The sequence below is a fragment of the Scyliorhinus torazame genome, chromosome 11 (assembly GCF_047496885.1).
Source record: "Scyliorhinus torazame isolate Kashiwa2021f chromosome 11, sScyTor2.1, whole genome shotgun sequence".
Classification (NCBI taxonomy): Eukaryota; Metazoa; Chordata; class Chondrichthyes; order Carcharhiniformes; family Scyliorhinidae; genus Scyliorhinus; species Scyliorhinus torazame.
Window position 1 is genome coordinate 67138922 of NC_092717.1, and position 14374 is coordinate 67153295.

The 14374-nt window shown below is 49.0% G+C and overlaps 1 protein-coding gene across 1 annotated transcript in view; it reads right to left on the reverse strand.

The window, feature by feature from the left end:
- Nucleotides 1-13368, reverse strand: part of LOC140385928 (regulator of G-protein signaling 22-like) — a 927092-nt gene extending 913724 nt beyond the window's left edge. Inside the window, exons 1-2 of the mRNA XM_072468579.1 lie at nt 12780-13368; nt 12360-12388 (exon numbers count right to left, since the gene is read on the reverse strand). Of these exons, the coding sequence (XP_072324680.1) occupies nt 12360-12388; nt 12780-12819 (69 nt within the window). The 5' untranslated portion in view covers nt 12820-13368. The remainder of the gene's footprint in view (nt 1-12359; nt 12389-12779) is intronic.
- Nucleotides 13369-14374: the final 1006 nt, after the last annotated feature.

Here is a 14374-nt window from a genome sequence, read left to right on the forward strand (position 1 = left end):
CTCTCCTATCTCTTCTGACTCCATGCACAAGTTCCCATTACTGTCCTTGGCCGGCCCTGACCTCACTCTGGTCATTCTTTTATTTCTCACATAAAAGAGTAAAAAGCCTTTTCCTTGGTTTTCCTTGATCCGACCCGCCTCCTCATGCCTCCTCCTAGCTCTCCTCAGCCCTTTTTTTTTTAAAGCTCATTCCTTGCTACCTAGTAACCCTCAAGCGACCCTACTGAACCTTGTTTTCTCATCCTTACATACGCTTCCTTTTTCCTCTTGACAAGACATTCAACCTCTTTTGTGAATCATGGTTCCCTCACACGGCCATTTCCTCCCTGCCTGACAGTGACATGCCTATCAAGGACACGCAGTATTTGTTCCTTGAACAAGCTCCACTTTTCATTTGTGCCTTTCCCTGACAGTTTCTGTTCCCATCTTATGCTCCCTAATTCTTGCCTAATCGCATCATAATTGCCCCTCCCCCAATTATAAACCTTGCCTTGCCATCTGGCCCTATCCCTCTCCATTGCAATAGTGAAAGACACCGAGTTGTGGTCACTATCTCCAAAGTGCTCCCCCACAAACAAATCTAACACTTGGCCCGGTTAATTACCCAGTACCAAATCCAATGTGGCCCCACCTTTTGTCGGCCTGTCCACATATTGTGTCAGGAAACCCTCCTGCACACTGTACAAAAACTGCCCCATCCGAACTGTTTGACCAAGAGGTTCCAATCAGTATTTGGAAAGTTAAAGTCACCCATGACAACTACCCTGAGACCTCCACACCTATCCATAATCTGCTTTGCAATTTCTTCCTCCACATCTCTTACTATTTGGGGGCCTACAAAAAACTCCTAACAACATGACCGCTCCTTTCCTATTTCTAATTTCAGCCCATATTACCTCAGTACGCAGATCTCCCTCAAACTGCCTTTCTGCAGCCGTTAAACTATCCTTGATTAACAATGATACTGCTCCACCTCTTTTACCACCTTCCCTACTCTTACTGAAACATCTATACCCCGGAACTTCCAACAACCATTGCTGTCACTGTTCTAACCTTGTCTCCGTGATGGCCACAACATCGTAGTCCCAAGTACCAATCCACGCTCCAAGTTCACCTACCTTATTCCGGATGCTGTATGCATTAAAGTAGACACACTTCAACCCACCTTCCTGCCTGCCGGTATACTCCTACAACCTTGATACCCTCCACAGTACCTCACTACTCTCGACACTAGCTTCTGGACTACAGCTCGTTTTCCCATCCCCCTGACAAATTAGTTTAACCGCCCCCCCCCTCCTCCCGAAGAGACGTAGCAAATTTTCCTACCAGGATATTGGTGCCCCTCTGGTTCAGGTGCAAACCGTCCTGTTTGTACAGGTCCCACCTTCCCCAGAATGTGCTCCAATTATCCACGTAACTGAAACCCTCCCTCCTACACCATCCCTGCAGCCATGTGTTTATCTGCACTCTCTCCCTGTTCCTCAACTCGCAAGCACATGGCACCGGCAGAAAAAAAAAGATGACAACATTGTTTGTCCTAGCTCTCAGCTTCCACCCTAGCTCCCTAAATTCATGTTTTAAATCCCCGTCCCTATTCTTACCTATGTCGTTGGTACCGACGTGTACCACGACTTGTGATTGTTCTCCCCCTTAAGGATTCTGAAAACACGGTCCAAGACGTCACGGATCCTGGCACCCGGAAGGGAACATACCATACATGAGTCTCTTTCGTTGCCACAGAACCGTCTATCTGTCCCTCTAACTATCAAGTTCCCAATAACTATTACTCTCCTGCTCTCCCCCCTTCCCTTGAGCCACAGGGACGGACTCAGTGCTGGAGATCCGGTCATCGTGGCTTACCCCTGGTAAGTCGTCGTCCCCACCAGTATCCAAAGCGGTATACTTGTTACTCAGGGGAACGACTACAGGGGATCCCTGTACTGACTGCTTCCTCCCAGCCCCTCTCACCGTCACCCATATATCTTCATTCTTCGGAGTAACTACATCCCTGAAGCTACCATCTCTGCCTCCCGAATGATCCAGTTCCCTAACGCGGTTTCTGAGGAGCTGGGTGCACTTCCCACAGGTGAAATCAGCAGGGACACTGTCATCTGAGAGTACCTTTAAGATATGGATGTTTAAGCAATGTACCTTTAAGAAAACAGTGATGTCAGAGAATGGGTGGAGCGGAGGTCAGGTCAGCCATTTTGCAGTTTAGTTGGGAGTGTGTGTTTGCAGTGAGCTGGATCTCTGCCATGAAAGACCATCTCTAGATCATTTTTGATTCAGCGTGTCCATAATTGTAATCCCACACCTAGGGAACAAGGGCAGCACAGTAGCATAGTAGTTAGCGCAATTGCTTCACAGCTCCTGGGTCACAGGTTCGATTCCCGGCTTGGGTCACTGTCTGTGTGGAATCTGCACGTTCTCCCCATGTGTGCGTGGGTTTCCTCCGGGTGCTCCGGTTTCCTCCCACAGTCCAAAGATGTGCAGGTTAGGTGGATTGGCCATGCTAAATTGCCCTGTGTCCAAAATTGCCCTCAGTGTTGGGTGGTGTTACTGGGTTGTGGGAATAGGGTGGAGGTGTGGGCTTGGGTAGGGTGCTCTTTCCAAGAACCGGTGCAGACTCGATGGGCCGAATAGCCTCCTTCTGCACTGTAAATTCTATGATTTGGGTGATTTAAACTCATAATAGTAAAGCCTTTAACCTGAGGTGATTCTGTTTAAAGGTGTTAAGTCTCTTGGAAGTTTGAAGGAACATTTTGAGGAATTATTTACTGTTGCAATATTTTCTGAGTTATCTTTGAAGTAAGGGGAAGCTTTGAAGGCAGCGGTCAGAGGGGAATTAATCTCGATACCGGCCCACAGAGAAAAAGCGGAACGGGCTGAGAAGGATAGGTTAGTGGAGGAAATACTCCAGGTGCACAGGAGGCCCTGGACGCGGGGCTACTGAGGGTGCAGCAGAGGTTGCAGGTGGAGTTTGGGCTGTTGACCACAGGGAAAGCAGTGGAACAGTTGAGGAAGGAAAGGGGGGCGATCGAGGAGTACGGGGAAAAGGCAAACAGAATGTTGGCGCACCAGCTCAGGAAAAGGGAGGCGGCTAGGGAGATAGGTAAAGTAAGGAGTAGAGACGGTAATACCGTCCTGGACCCAGGGGGGGGGGGTATACGAGGTGTTTAAGGACTTCTATAGTAAATGATATGAGTCGGAACCCCCAGCTGGGGTGGAGGGGATGAGGCAGTTTTTGGATCAGATGAGGTTCCGGAGGGTGGAGGAGGACCTGGTGGAAGGGCTGGGAGCCCCAATTGAGATTGAGGAAATAATCAAGCGGCTGTAGGGCATGCAGTAGGGCAAGGCCCTGGGGCCTGACAGCTACCCGGTGGAATTTTATAATAAATTTTCAGAGATATTGAGCTCACTGTTGGTGAGGACATTTAACGAAGCAAGAGAGGAGTCCTCCCCCCCAATAATGTTGCAGGCCTCGATTTCATTGATCCTGAAACGGGAGAAGGATCCGGAGCAATGCGGGTCATGCAGGCCAATTTCTCTACTGAATGTGGACGCCAAACTGCTGGCTAAGATACTGGCCACAAGGATAGAGGTAGGGGAAGACCAGATGGGATTTGCTAAGGACAAGCAACTCAATGCCAATGTTCGAAGGCTTCTAAATGTTATTATGATGCCCTCGGAAGAAGAGGAGGCGGAGGTGGTGGTAGCGATGGATGTGGAGAAGGCTTTTGATCGGGTGGAGTGGAATTACCTGTGGGAGGCGCTGGGAAGGTTTGGGTTTGGTGAGGGCTTTATTGACTGGGTGCAGTTGCTCTATCAGGCACCAGTAGCGAGTGTGCGTACGAACCGGCTGAGGTCAGGGTATTTTAAACTACACCGAGGGACGAGGCAAAGGTGCCCCCTCTCCCCTTACTGTTTGCTCTGGCCATAGAGCCATTGGCCATGGCGTTAAGAGCCTCTAGGAACTGGAAAGGACTGGTTCGGGGGCGGGGTGGAGCACCGGGTCTCGCACTACGCAGATGACCTGCTCTTGTATATTTCAGATCTGTTGGAGGGGATGGGGGAAGTAATGAGAATCTTGGGGGAATTTTGCAATTTTTCAGGGTTTAAATTGAACATGGGGAAAAGCGAGATGTTTGCATTCCAGGCAAGAGGACAGGAGAAGAGACTGGGAGAGCTGCCGCTTAGAATGGTAGGGTAGAGCTTTCGATATCTGGGAATCCTGGTGGCCCGGGAATGGAAGGTACTGCACAAGTTAAACTTACCCCAGTTGGTAGAACAAATGGAAGGGGACTTTTAAAGATGGGACATGCTCCTGTTATCACTGGCGGGGAGGGTACAGACTGTGAAAATGACGGTCCTCCCCAGATTTCTGTTTGTCTTTCAGTGCCTCCCCATCTTTATCCCCCAAGGCCTTTTTCTTTTCTTTTTTAAATATTTTTTATTAAGGTTTTTTAACAGCACAATTTTTTCCCCTTACAAACAGTAACCCCCCCGTAACAAAATAACGCCAAATCTCCCTGAGCAAGATATATACATGGCAAGATGGTATATTTACATAGCTTTATACACTGGCTCTTGGCCGCACGTACCGTTTCCCCCCACCCTCCATGCTATCTCCCGCTCGTCCATCCCCTCAAACAATCTCTCGTTCCCCCCTTCCCCCCCCCAGGATTGCTGCTGCAGCTGACCGACCTTCTTCTAACGCTCCGCGAGATATTCTAGGAACGGTTGCCACCGCCTGTAAAACCCCTGTGCAGACCCTCTCAAAGCAAACTTAATTCTCTCCAATTTTATGAACCCCGCCATGTCGTTAATCCAGGCCTCCAGGCTAGGGGGCTTTGCCTCCTTCCACAATAGCAAGACCCTTCGCCGGGCTACTAGGGACGCAAAGGCCAGAATTCCGGCCTCTTTCGCCTCCTGCACTCCCGGCTCATCCACTCCTCCAAATATTGCTAGCCCCCAGCTTGGCTTGAACCGGACTTTCACCACCTGGGATATTACTCCCGCCACACCTCTCCAGAACCCTTCCAATGCCGGCATGACCGAAACATATGGACATGGTTCACCGGGCTCCCTGAACATCTTTCACATCTACCCTCTACCCCAAAGAACCTACTCAGCCTCGCCCTCATCAAATGAGCTCTGTGAACCACCTTAAATTGTATCAGACTGAGCCTGGCACACGAGGAGGTATTAACCCTACCCAGGGCATCAGCCCATAGCCCTTCCTCAATCTCCTCCCCCAGCTCCTCCTCCCATTTACCTTTCAATTCTTCGACTAGCGCTTCCCCCTCTTCTTTCATCTCTTGGTATATTTCCGACACCTTGCCCTCCCCGACCCATACCCCCGAGATCACCCTATCTTGAACTTCTTGTGCCGGGAGCAACGGAAATTCCCTCACCTGTCGCCTCACAAAAGCCCTCACCTGCATATATCTAAATGCATTTCCCGGGGGTAACTCAAATTTCTCCTCCAGTGCCCCTAGGCTCGCAAATGTCCCGTCAATGAACAGGTCCCTCATTCTTCTTATCCCCGCCCGATGCCAGCCTCGGTCCATCTTCCCCGGGACAAACCGGTGGTTACCCCTGATCGGGGACCACACCGATGCTCCCATTGCACCCCTGTGCCTTCTCCACTGGCCCCAGATCCTTAGTGTTGCCGCCACCACCGGGCTTGTGGTGTATTTTGTCGGCGAGAGCGGCAGCAGTGCCGTTACCAACGCCCCCAGGCTTGTTCCTTTACAGGACGCCATCTCCATCCTCTTCCATGCCGCCCCCTCTCCCTCCATGACCCACTTGCGGATCATCGCCACGTTTGCTGCCCAGTAGTAACTCCCTAGGTTTGGCAAAGCCAACCCTCCTCGGTCCCTGTTGCGTTCCAAGAACCCTCTCCTAACCCTCGGGGTCTTATTTGCCCACACATACCCCATAATACTCCTACCTACTCTCTTGAAAAAGCCCTTGGTGATCACGATGGGGAGGCACTGAAACACGAACAAAAACCTCGGAAGGACCACCATTTTGACCGGCTGCACCCTACCCGCCAACGAGAGCGGGAGCATGTCCCATCTTTTAAACTCCTCCTCCATTTGCTCCACCACCCTCGTCAAATTCAGTTTATGTAGGGCCCCCCAACTTCTGGCTATCTGGATCCCCAGATACCGAAAACCCCTCTCCGCCCTCCTCAGCGGCAGGTCCCCTATTCCTCTTTCTTGGTCCCCTGCCTGTAATACAAAAAGCTCACTCTTCTCTACATTAAGCTTGTAGCCCGACAACTCTCCAAACTCCTTCAGAGTCTGCATGATCTCCACCATCCCCTCCATTGGGTCCGCCACCTATAGCAGGTCATCCGCATATAGCGATACCTGATGCTCCTCTTCCCCGCAGACTATCCCCCTCCATTTCTTAGACTCCCTAAGTGATATGGCCAAGGGTTCGATTGCCAATGCAAACAGGGGGGACAGGGGGCACCCCTGCCTCGTCCCTCGGTAAAGCCGAAAGTACTCCGACCTCCGCCGGTTCATCACTACACCCGCCACCGGGGCGCTGTAAAGGAGCTGAACCCATCTAATAAACCCTCCCCCGAACCCAATCCTGCGCAATACCTCACAGAGGTACTCCCACTCAACTCGGTCAAAGGCTTTTTCCACGTCCATAGCTGCCACTATCTCCGCCTCTCCCTCCTCCGATGTCATCATTATCACGTTTAAGAGCCGCCGCACATTGGTATTTAACTGCCTGCCCTTTACGAATCCCGTTTGGTCCTCGTGAATCACCCCCGGGACACAGTCCTCAATCCTAGTGGCCAGTACCTTCGCCAATAGCTTAGCATCCACATTGAGGAGCGAAATCGGCCTGTACGATCCACATTGCAGTGGATCCTTGTCTCGCTTTAGAATCAAGGAGATTGTCGCCTCCGACATTGTCTGGGGCAGGGTGTCTGGGGCAGGGTTCCCTCCTCTCTTGCCTCGTCGAAGGTCCTCACTAGTAGCGGGGCCAGCAGGTCCACATATTTTCTATAGAACTCCACCGGGAACCCATCCGGCCCCGGGGCCTTCCCCGCCTTCATGCTCCCCAAACCCTTACTCAACTCCTCCAACCCAATTGGTGCCCGCAAACCAACCGCCTCCTGCTCCTCCACCCTCGGGAACCCCAGCTGGTCCAGGAATCGCCTGATCCCCCCTTCCCCCCCTGGGGGCTGGGATCTGTACAGCTCTTCATAGAATACCTTATTTATTTTCGTTGCACTTCAAACCGTGGCTCCCCTTCCATCTTTGATTCCCCCTATTTCCCTCGCTGCCGCCCTCTTACGGAGCTGGTGCGCCAGCATCAGACTAGCCTTTTCCCTGTACTCGTAAGTCGCCCCTTGCGCCTTCCTCCACTGTGCTTCCGCCTTGCCCGTGGTCAGCAAGTCAAACTCCGTCTGGAGCCGTCGCCTTTCCCCAAGTAATCTTTCCTCCGGGGCCTCTGCGTATCTCCTGTCCACTCGCAAGATCTCCCCCACCAACCTCTCCCTTTCCATTCCCTCTGTCTTCTCCCTATGAGCCCTGATGGAGATCAGCTCTCCCCTGATCACCGCCTTCAACGCTTCCCATACCACCCCGACTCGCAATGCCCCGTTGTCGTTGGCCTCCAAGTACCTTTCAATACACCCCCTCACCTTCCCACACACCATCTCATCAGCCACATCCAGCCGCCACAGCGGGCGTTGGTCCCTCTCCTCTCCCAGCTCCAGTTCCACCCAGTGCGGGGCATGGTCCGAAACGGCTATGGCCGAATACTCCGTCCCCTCCACTCTCGGGATGAGCGCCCTGCCCAGAACAAATAAATCTATCCGGGAGTAAGCCTTATGCACGTGGGAGAAAAAAGAAAATTCCCTGGCCTGCGGTCTTGCAAACCTCCATGGGTCCACTCCCCCCATCTGATCCATAAAACCCCTGAGCACCTTGGCCGCCGCCGGCCTCCTTCCCGTCCTTGATCTGGAGCGGTCCAGTGCTGGGTCCAGCACTGTATTGAAGTCCCCTCCCATTATCAGTCCTCCTACCTCCATGTCCGGAATGCGCCCCAACATGCGCTTCATAAATCCAGCATCATCTCAGTTCGGGGCGTATACATTTACCAACACCACCCACGTCCCTTGCAACCTACCACTCACCATCACATATCTCCCACCATTATCCGCTACGATAGTCTTGGCCTCAAATGATACATGCTTTCCCACCAACCCAAGGCCTTTTTCAAGCGGGTGAATAAGATTATATCGGGCTTTGTGTGGGCGAGTAAAACCCCGCGAGTGAAGAAGTGTTGCTGGAGCGCAGTCGGGGGTGGGGGGGGGGGGGGGGGGGTTGGCGCTGCGGAACTTCTGTAATTACTATTGGGCGGCTAAGGCTAATATAGCCATGATCAGGAAGTGGGTAGCGGGGGAGGGGTCGGCATGGGAGCGGATGGAGTCGCCGTCATGTAAAGGCACCAGTTTGGGAGCACTGGTAACGCCACCTCTGCCGTTCTCGCTGGCCCGATACTCCACAGGTCCGGTGGTCGTGGTGGCTCTGAAGATCTGGGTGCAATGGCGGAGATATAAGAGAGTGGAGGGAGCATCGGTTTGGACCCCGATTTATAATCATAGGTTTGTACCGGGTAGGCTAGATGGTGGGTTCCGGAGATGGCAAAAGGCAGGAATTAGAAGGATGTGGGGATCTATTTATGGACGGGAGCTTTCCCAGCTTGAAAGCTTTGGAGGATAAATTTGAATTGCCAGCAGGGAATGGTTTTAGTATTTGCAGGTGTGAGACTTCCTGAGAAAACAGATGCCAGCCTTTCCGCTACTGCCGCCACGGGGGATACAGGATAGAGTAGTTTCCAGTACCTGGGTGGGAGAGGGGAAAGTATTGGATATTTACCAGGAGCTTTCTGAGGCGGGGGAATCTCCGATGGAGGAGCTTAAGGGCAAGTGGGAGGATGAGCTAGGAGGAGAGATAGAGGCGGGTCTATGGGCGGATGCTCCAAACAGGGTTAATACCTCCTCATCATGTGCCATGCTTAGCCTGATACAATTTATGGTAGTCCACTGGGCACACATGACAGCGACTAGGATGCGCAAGATCTTCGGGGTAGAGGATAGGTGTGCGAGGAGCCCAGCAAATCATGTTTTGGATATGCCTGAAGCTTAGAGGGTTTTGCCAGGAGTTTGCTAAGGCAATGTCCACGGTTCTAAAAACATGGGTGGTGCCGAGTCCAGAGGTAGCGATATTTGGAGTGTCGGGAGATCCGGGAGTTCAGGCAGCGAAAGAGGCCTACGTCTTGGCCTTTGCCTCCCTGGTAGCCCGGAGACAGATCTTGTTAATGTGGGGGGACTCGAAGCCCCCGAGTGTAGAGACCTGGGTTAGTGACATGGCTGGGTTTCTCAGTCTCGAGAAAATAAAGTTTGCCTTAAGAGGGTCAATGTTAGGGTTCACCCGGAGGTGGCAGCCCTTTGTCGACTTTCTCGGGGAAAATCAAAATGTCAGCAGATGCAGTATCCCAAGGGGGAGGTTTGTTGTTGTATGGTTGAGCTGCGTGAAGATTGGGCTGGGGGAGGAAGTATTTATTTTACCATGTTGATGTCATTGTTTATGTTACAGTTATAAAAATTTTCAAATATCTCAATAAATATTATTTTTTTAAAACCTTATTAATCAGACCAGTTATTTTCCAAAATCATTTATATCCACTACAAACAGCAACAGTCCCAGCATTGATCCCTGAAGAACACTAGAACACGACTAGTCTCAGCCCTCCATTTAGAAAAGCACCGCTTATACTCTCTCTTCTATGACTGAGCCACTTCTGTATCCATCTTGCCAGCTCACCTCTGATCCAGTATGACTTCACCTTCTGTACTCGTCTGCCATGAGGGACCTTGTCAAAGACCTTAACTGGAGTCCATGTAGACAACACCCACTGCCCTACTTCATCAAATTTCTTCGTCACTTCCTCGAAAAACTCAACAAGTTCACGAAGCACAACCTCCACTTCACAAATCCATGCCGCATCTCACTAATACATCTATTTGTTTCCAAATGGGAGTAAATCTTGTCTTGAAGAATCCTCTCCAATAATTTCCCTGCCACTGACATAAGGCTCACCAGCCTGTAATTTCCTGGATTAGTTAACTGGTAAATCAGCTTCATGGTGTCAAGAGATAGAAACAAAGAATATAGGAGTATAAGAGGTAGTAATTTGGCCCTTCAAGCTCCTCACACCACTCATTGTCATAGCTGATCATCCAACTCAATAGCCTGATCCTGCTTTCTACATATCCTTTGGTTTTCCCCCTCACCCCACCCTTCGCCCCAAGTGCTATATCTAACTGCTTCTTGAAAAGCAATGTTTTGCCTCAACTACAGGCTCACTATTCTCTGAGTGAAGACATTTCTCCTCATTTTTTTTGTCCTAACAAGGTCTACCACGTATCCCCAAATTGTAACCTCTGGTTCTAGACATACCCACTAAATGGAATATCCATCTTGCATCTACCCAAGTGGACTGGCACAGGTGAAACCCACTAAATGGAATAACCATCTTGCATCTGTGGACTGGCACAGGAGAAACCATTATGGCAATGCCCTGGGAATTTTGCACTCTTGCATAAATCATTTTGTACTTGAAACATTGTGTTTGTACATTGATATTGCAAAATTCTTGAAGCTGATGTATATTCTTAGGTGATCTCGGGGTGCCTTCAAAGTCACGGGTGCGCTGATGACACCCCACACCTGTGGAAAACCAGCTCAAGCATCTCATTCTGACATGGTCAGTGGCAAAGTGTCCCTTCACTGAAAAACATGATATAAGCAACCCGTGTAACAAATTTGTCAGTGGCAAACTGTAAAGTACCCAGAAGGAGCCAGAAACATAAGAGTTGAGAGTGGTTGTGACTTCGACAGCCATTGGTAATGTGTGGTGACAAAGTCCACATGGCAGGTTTCCTCCCAGCAGACTGCACTTGACTCAAGAATCTGAACCTCCTGAGATACTAGCATTTCAACATGCCCAGGAATTTCCTCCTGTGAACTTTGTTCAGCCCCTCTCCTGCAGCTGGTAATTTTGACCCTCAATCCAAGCCAACCCAGTACCCATGCAGATCGTCATCTACCATACAAAGTAGTAATGTTGACATCCAAACTACTAAACATCACTAGTAAGCATTACTAGTGAAAGTAATCTCCTGGAACGAGTGCTGTGAACAAAATGATTCTGCACAATTTGGCAAATAAGCAGCTGACAGGTTTCTTTATTTCGCAGAATTGTTGATTTGCATTGCTTCAACCTCTTAACTGCGCTTGTGTTCAGTTTTCCTTCACTGAGAGTTCCAGGAATCCCTGGAAACTGTGCATTATGTGCAGGTTCAGTCGGCAGTTAGGAAGGCAAATGCAATGTTAGCATTCATGTCGAGAGGGCTAGAATACAAGGGCAAGGATGTACTTCCGAGGCTGTAGAAGGCTCTGGTCAGACCTCATTTGGGGTATTGTGAGCAGTTTTGGGCCCCATACCCAAGGAAGGATGTGCTGGTCTTGGAAAGGGACCAGAGGAGGTTCACAAGAATGATCACTGGAATGGAGAGCCATGATTGAAGGCTGAGCAGACTCGATGGGCCGAGTGGCCTAATTCTGCTTCTGTGTCTTAATCTGCTGACTTGTACATTTAACAGGTTGTGTTTCAAATCACTAGCTTTCGGAGCACAGCTCCTTCCTCAGGTTAGTGATTCGAAACAAACCTGTTGGACTTTAACCTGGTGTTGTAAGACTTCTTACTCTGTTCACCCCAGTCCAATTCCGGCATCTCCACATCATGATTATTGTAATATTGCCTTTTTCACATGCCTTCTCTATCTCCCGATTTATTTTCTGCCCCACATCCTGACTACTGCTACGGGGCCTGTACATAACTCCCATTAGGATCCTTTTCACCTTTTCAATTCCTCAACTCTACCCACAGAGATTGTATGTCTTCTGATCCTTGCTATTGATTCAACTCCATTCCTTACTAACAATGCAACCCAGCCCCCTTTGCCCATCCTTTCGATAGGACACATATCCTTGGATATTTAGATCCCAGCCCTGATCCCCTTGCAGCCACGTGTCGGTAAAGCCCACATAGTATCAGCCAATTTCAATGTCCACAACAAGTTCATTTACCTTGTAATCCCAAGTAATTATCAGTTTCAGGATTTCTGATGCCTCCACTCTCAAACCCACTCACTCCTACAAGTTAAAATTCACTCAATTTTACCTGTTTAGTAACACAACACGTATTTATACCTGCACTCTGCATACATACTTATACCCTCATTCAACACACATACTTACAAAATCATCCGCAGTTACATGTGGAGGCGCTGAAAAAGAAAAGGAAAAGTCAACGGTACGGTGTGCAAAAGGTACAGAGCCTCTTTACTCAATTCTCTTACACTTATAAACATTGTGAGATAAAAGTTGGTAATACTGGAAATGCATTTACAGAATCTCAAGAGTTGATAAAGTGCAGAAGAATAGGAAGCTATTCGGCCCATAATTTCTGCAATAGCTCTCAAAATGAACAATTCGTCTACTGCCATTGCCCACCCTCTCGCCATAATGCTGCAGTAACCCCATAACAGGAGCAAGAGTCTGCGCCACCATTTTGGTTACATCCCATCGCGCGCGCTGAAATACAGACACTAAAGTCAAATTTCACCGCCCAAATCCAGTAAACAATAACATTTTATAAATCCAGCGGTCTCCACATACCGGTTGTGAATTTTTCTGGTGGTTTGTTTCTCTGCTCCATTGGCAATCTGGGCTCGCTCGCTCGGTCGAGCAGTTGGACATCGACGATTTGTAACACGGCCGATGCTGAACGATTTTGGGGGGAGGACAGAAAATGAGAGCAACTAGGGGAAAGCAAATAAGTCAGCTCTTTGTAGTTTTATGTAACATTGATTGCACCTCTGCTGCAACAACGCTTCCCCGGTCAATGTCCTTTCACCTGGATATAAACGTCCTTAGGTGGTGACTTATTAAACTATTTGACGATATATTTTGTCGGTCAAACGATAAAGAAAACAAACACAAATGGCTGTGAAGTTTGCATTCGACTGGCGCTGAATTCTGTCAAAAGAATAATGAACTGGAAGGCTCTTGTGTTTCTCTCTTCACAGACGCTGTCTGACTTCTTGGGTGGCTCCAGCATTTCTGGTGCTCAGTGAGAGCAGCAGTTACCAGCTGAACGTCATAAAGGCACCAGTCACAACAAACCAGCTGAGTGAGCTGCACATCATTTCAAGTTTAGTTTGAGGAGGGGGTTGGTGGTGCAAGAAAAAAAATAACCATAAGTAACCATTTAAGCAGCCTAAATGTTCTCCAGTGAATCGAATTTCAGTTGGTTGACCATCTTAATTTATTTGTTCAGAAAAAAAAAACTAATGTTCCCTCATTGCCAGGTCAAATTGTTCCTTCAATGAATTGTTTTTTTGCTTGCACTACTCAGAACAATGTCAGAATGTAATACTAACCCTGGATAGCATAGTTCAGTGTTTTTCAAACTTTTTTGCCCAGGTCTCACTTTTACCAACTGGCCATCCTTAACGGCCCACCATTTTCGCTTACCTTCAATGTGACAGGTGAGCCTGCTTGGTCCTCACAATCTCACTTGCCTGGTCATTCAATGTTACATTTCTGCTGAGTACTTCAGCTGATGATTTAAGTTCTCCCAGCATCCTTGGAAAAATTCTTTGACCTCAAACTCGCCATGTTTATTCTTCAATTACCTTTGAAGTTTTGAGGGTTTAATCTTCCATTTGCCAGTACGTCCCTCATATGACAAAAATCCTGATTTTCATTGAGACAATTTTAAAATCCATACATCAGGAAATCATCTTTATACTGATTTTTTTCCTGATTTCAGCTTCTTCTCAATGGGTTGTTCACCAGAGGCCTTGAAGCTCACACCAGCACTGCGAGTAGCTACAAAATGGAGGAATCTCTCACACCCAGAGCTCGTGACCTGCTGTTGAATACTGCACTTGTGTTAATGTATTCTCCTATACACTTAACTGGTTAAGTTGTATTACACTTTGTTGCCACTAGGCTCGTCCCCCTCGCAACTATCATTGTTCAACTGAACAGGCTTCCCTTGTTTAACAATCTCGGAGTCTGTTAAAACTGCCATGAGATGCTTTTGAATCGGGGCCAGCAGCATGTCTTGGTTGGTGTCAGAGTGAGATAACGGTTTGTTCTCTGGGGCAAGGGCCCTTGAACCCAGAACGATAGTTGTCATGTCAGTAGCAGCTTGCAGATCCTGCATTGTGGGATCTGCAAGCGGTACAGTCTTGATTAGAATTATT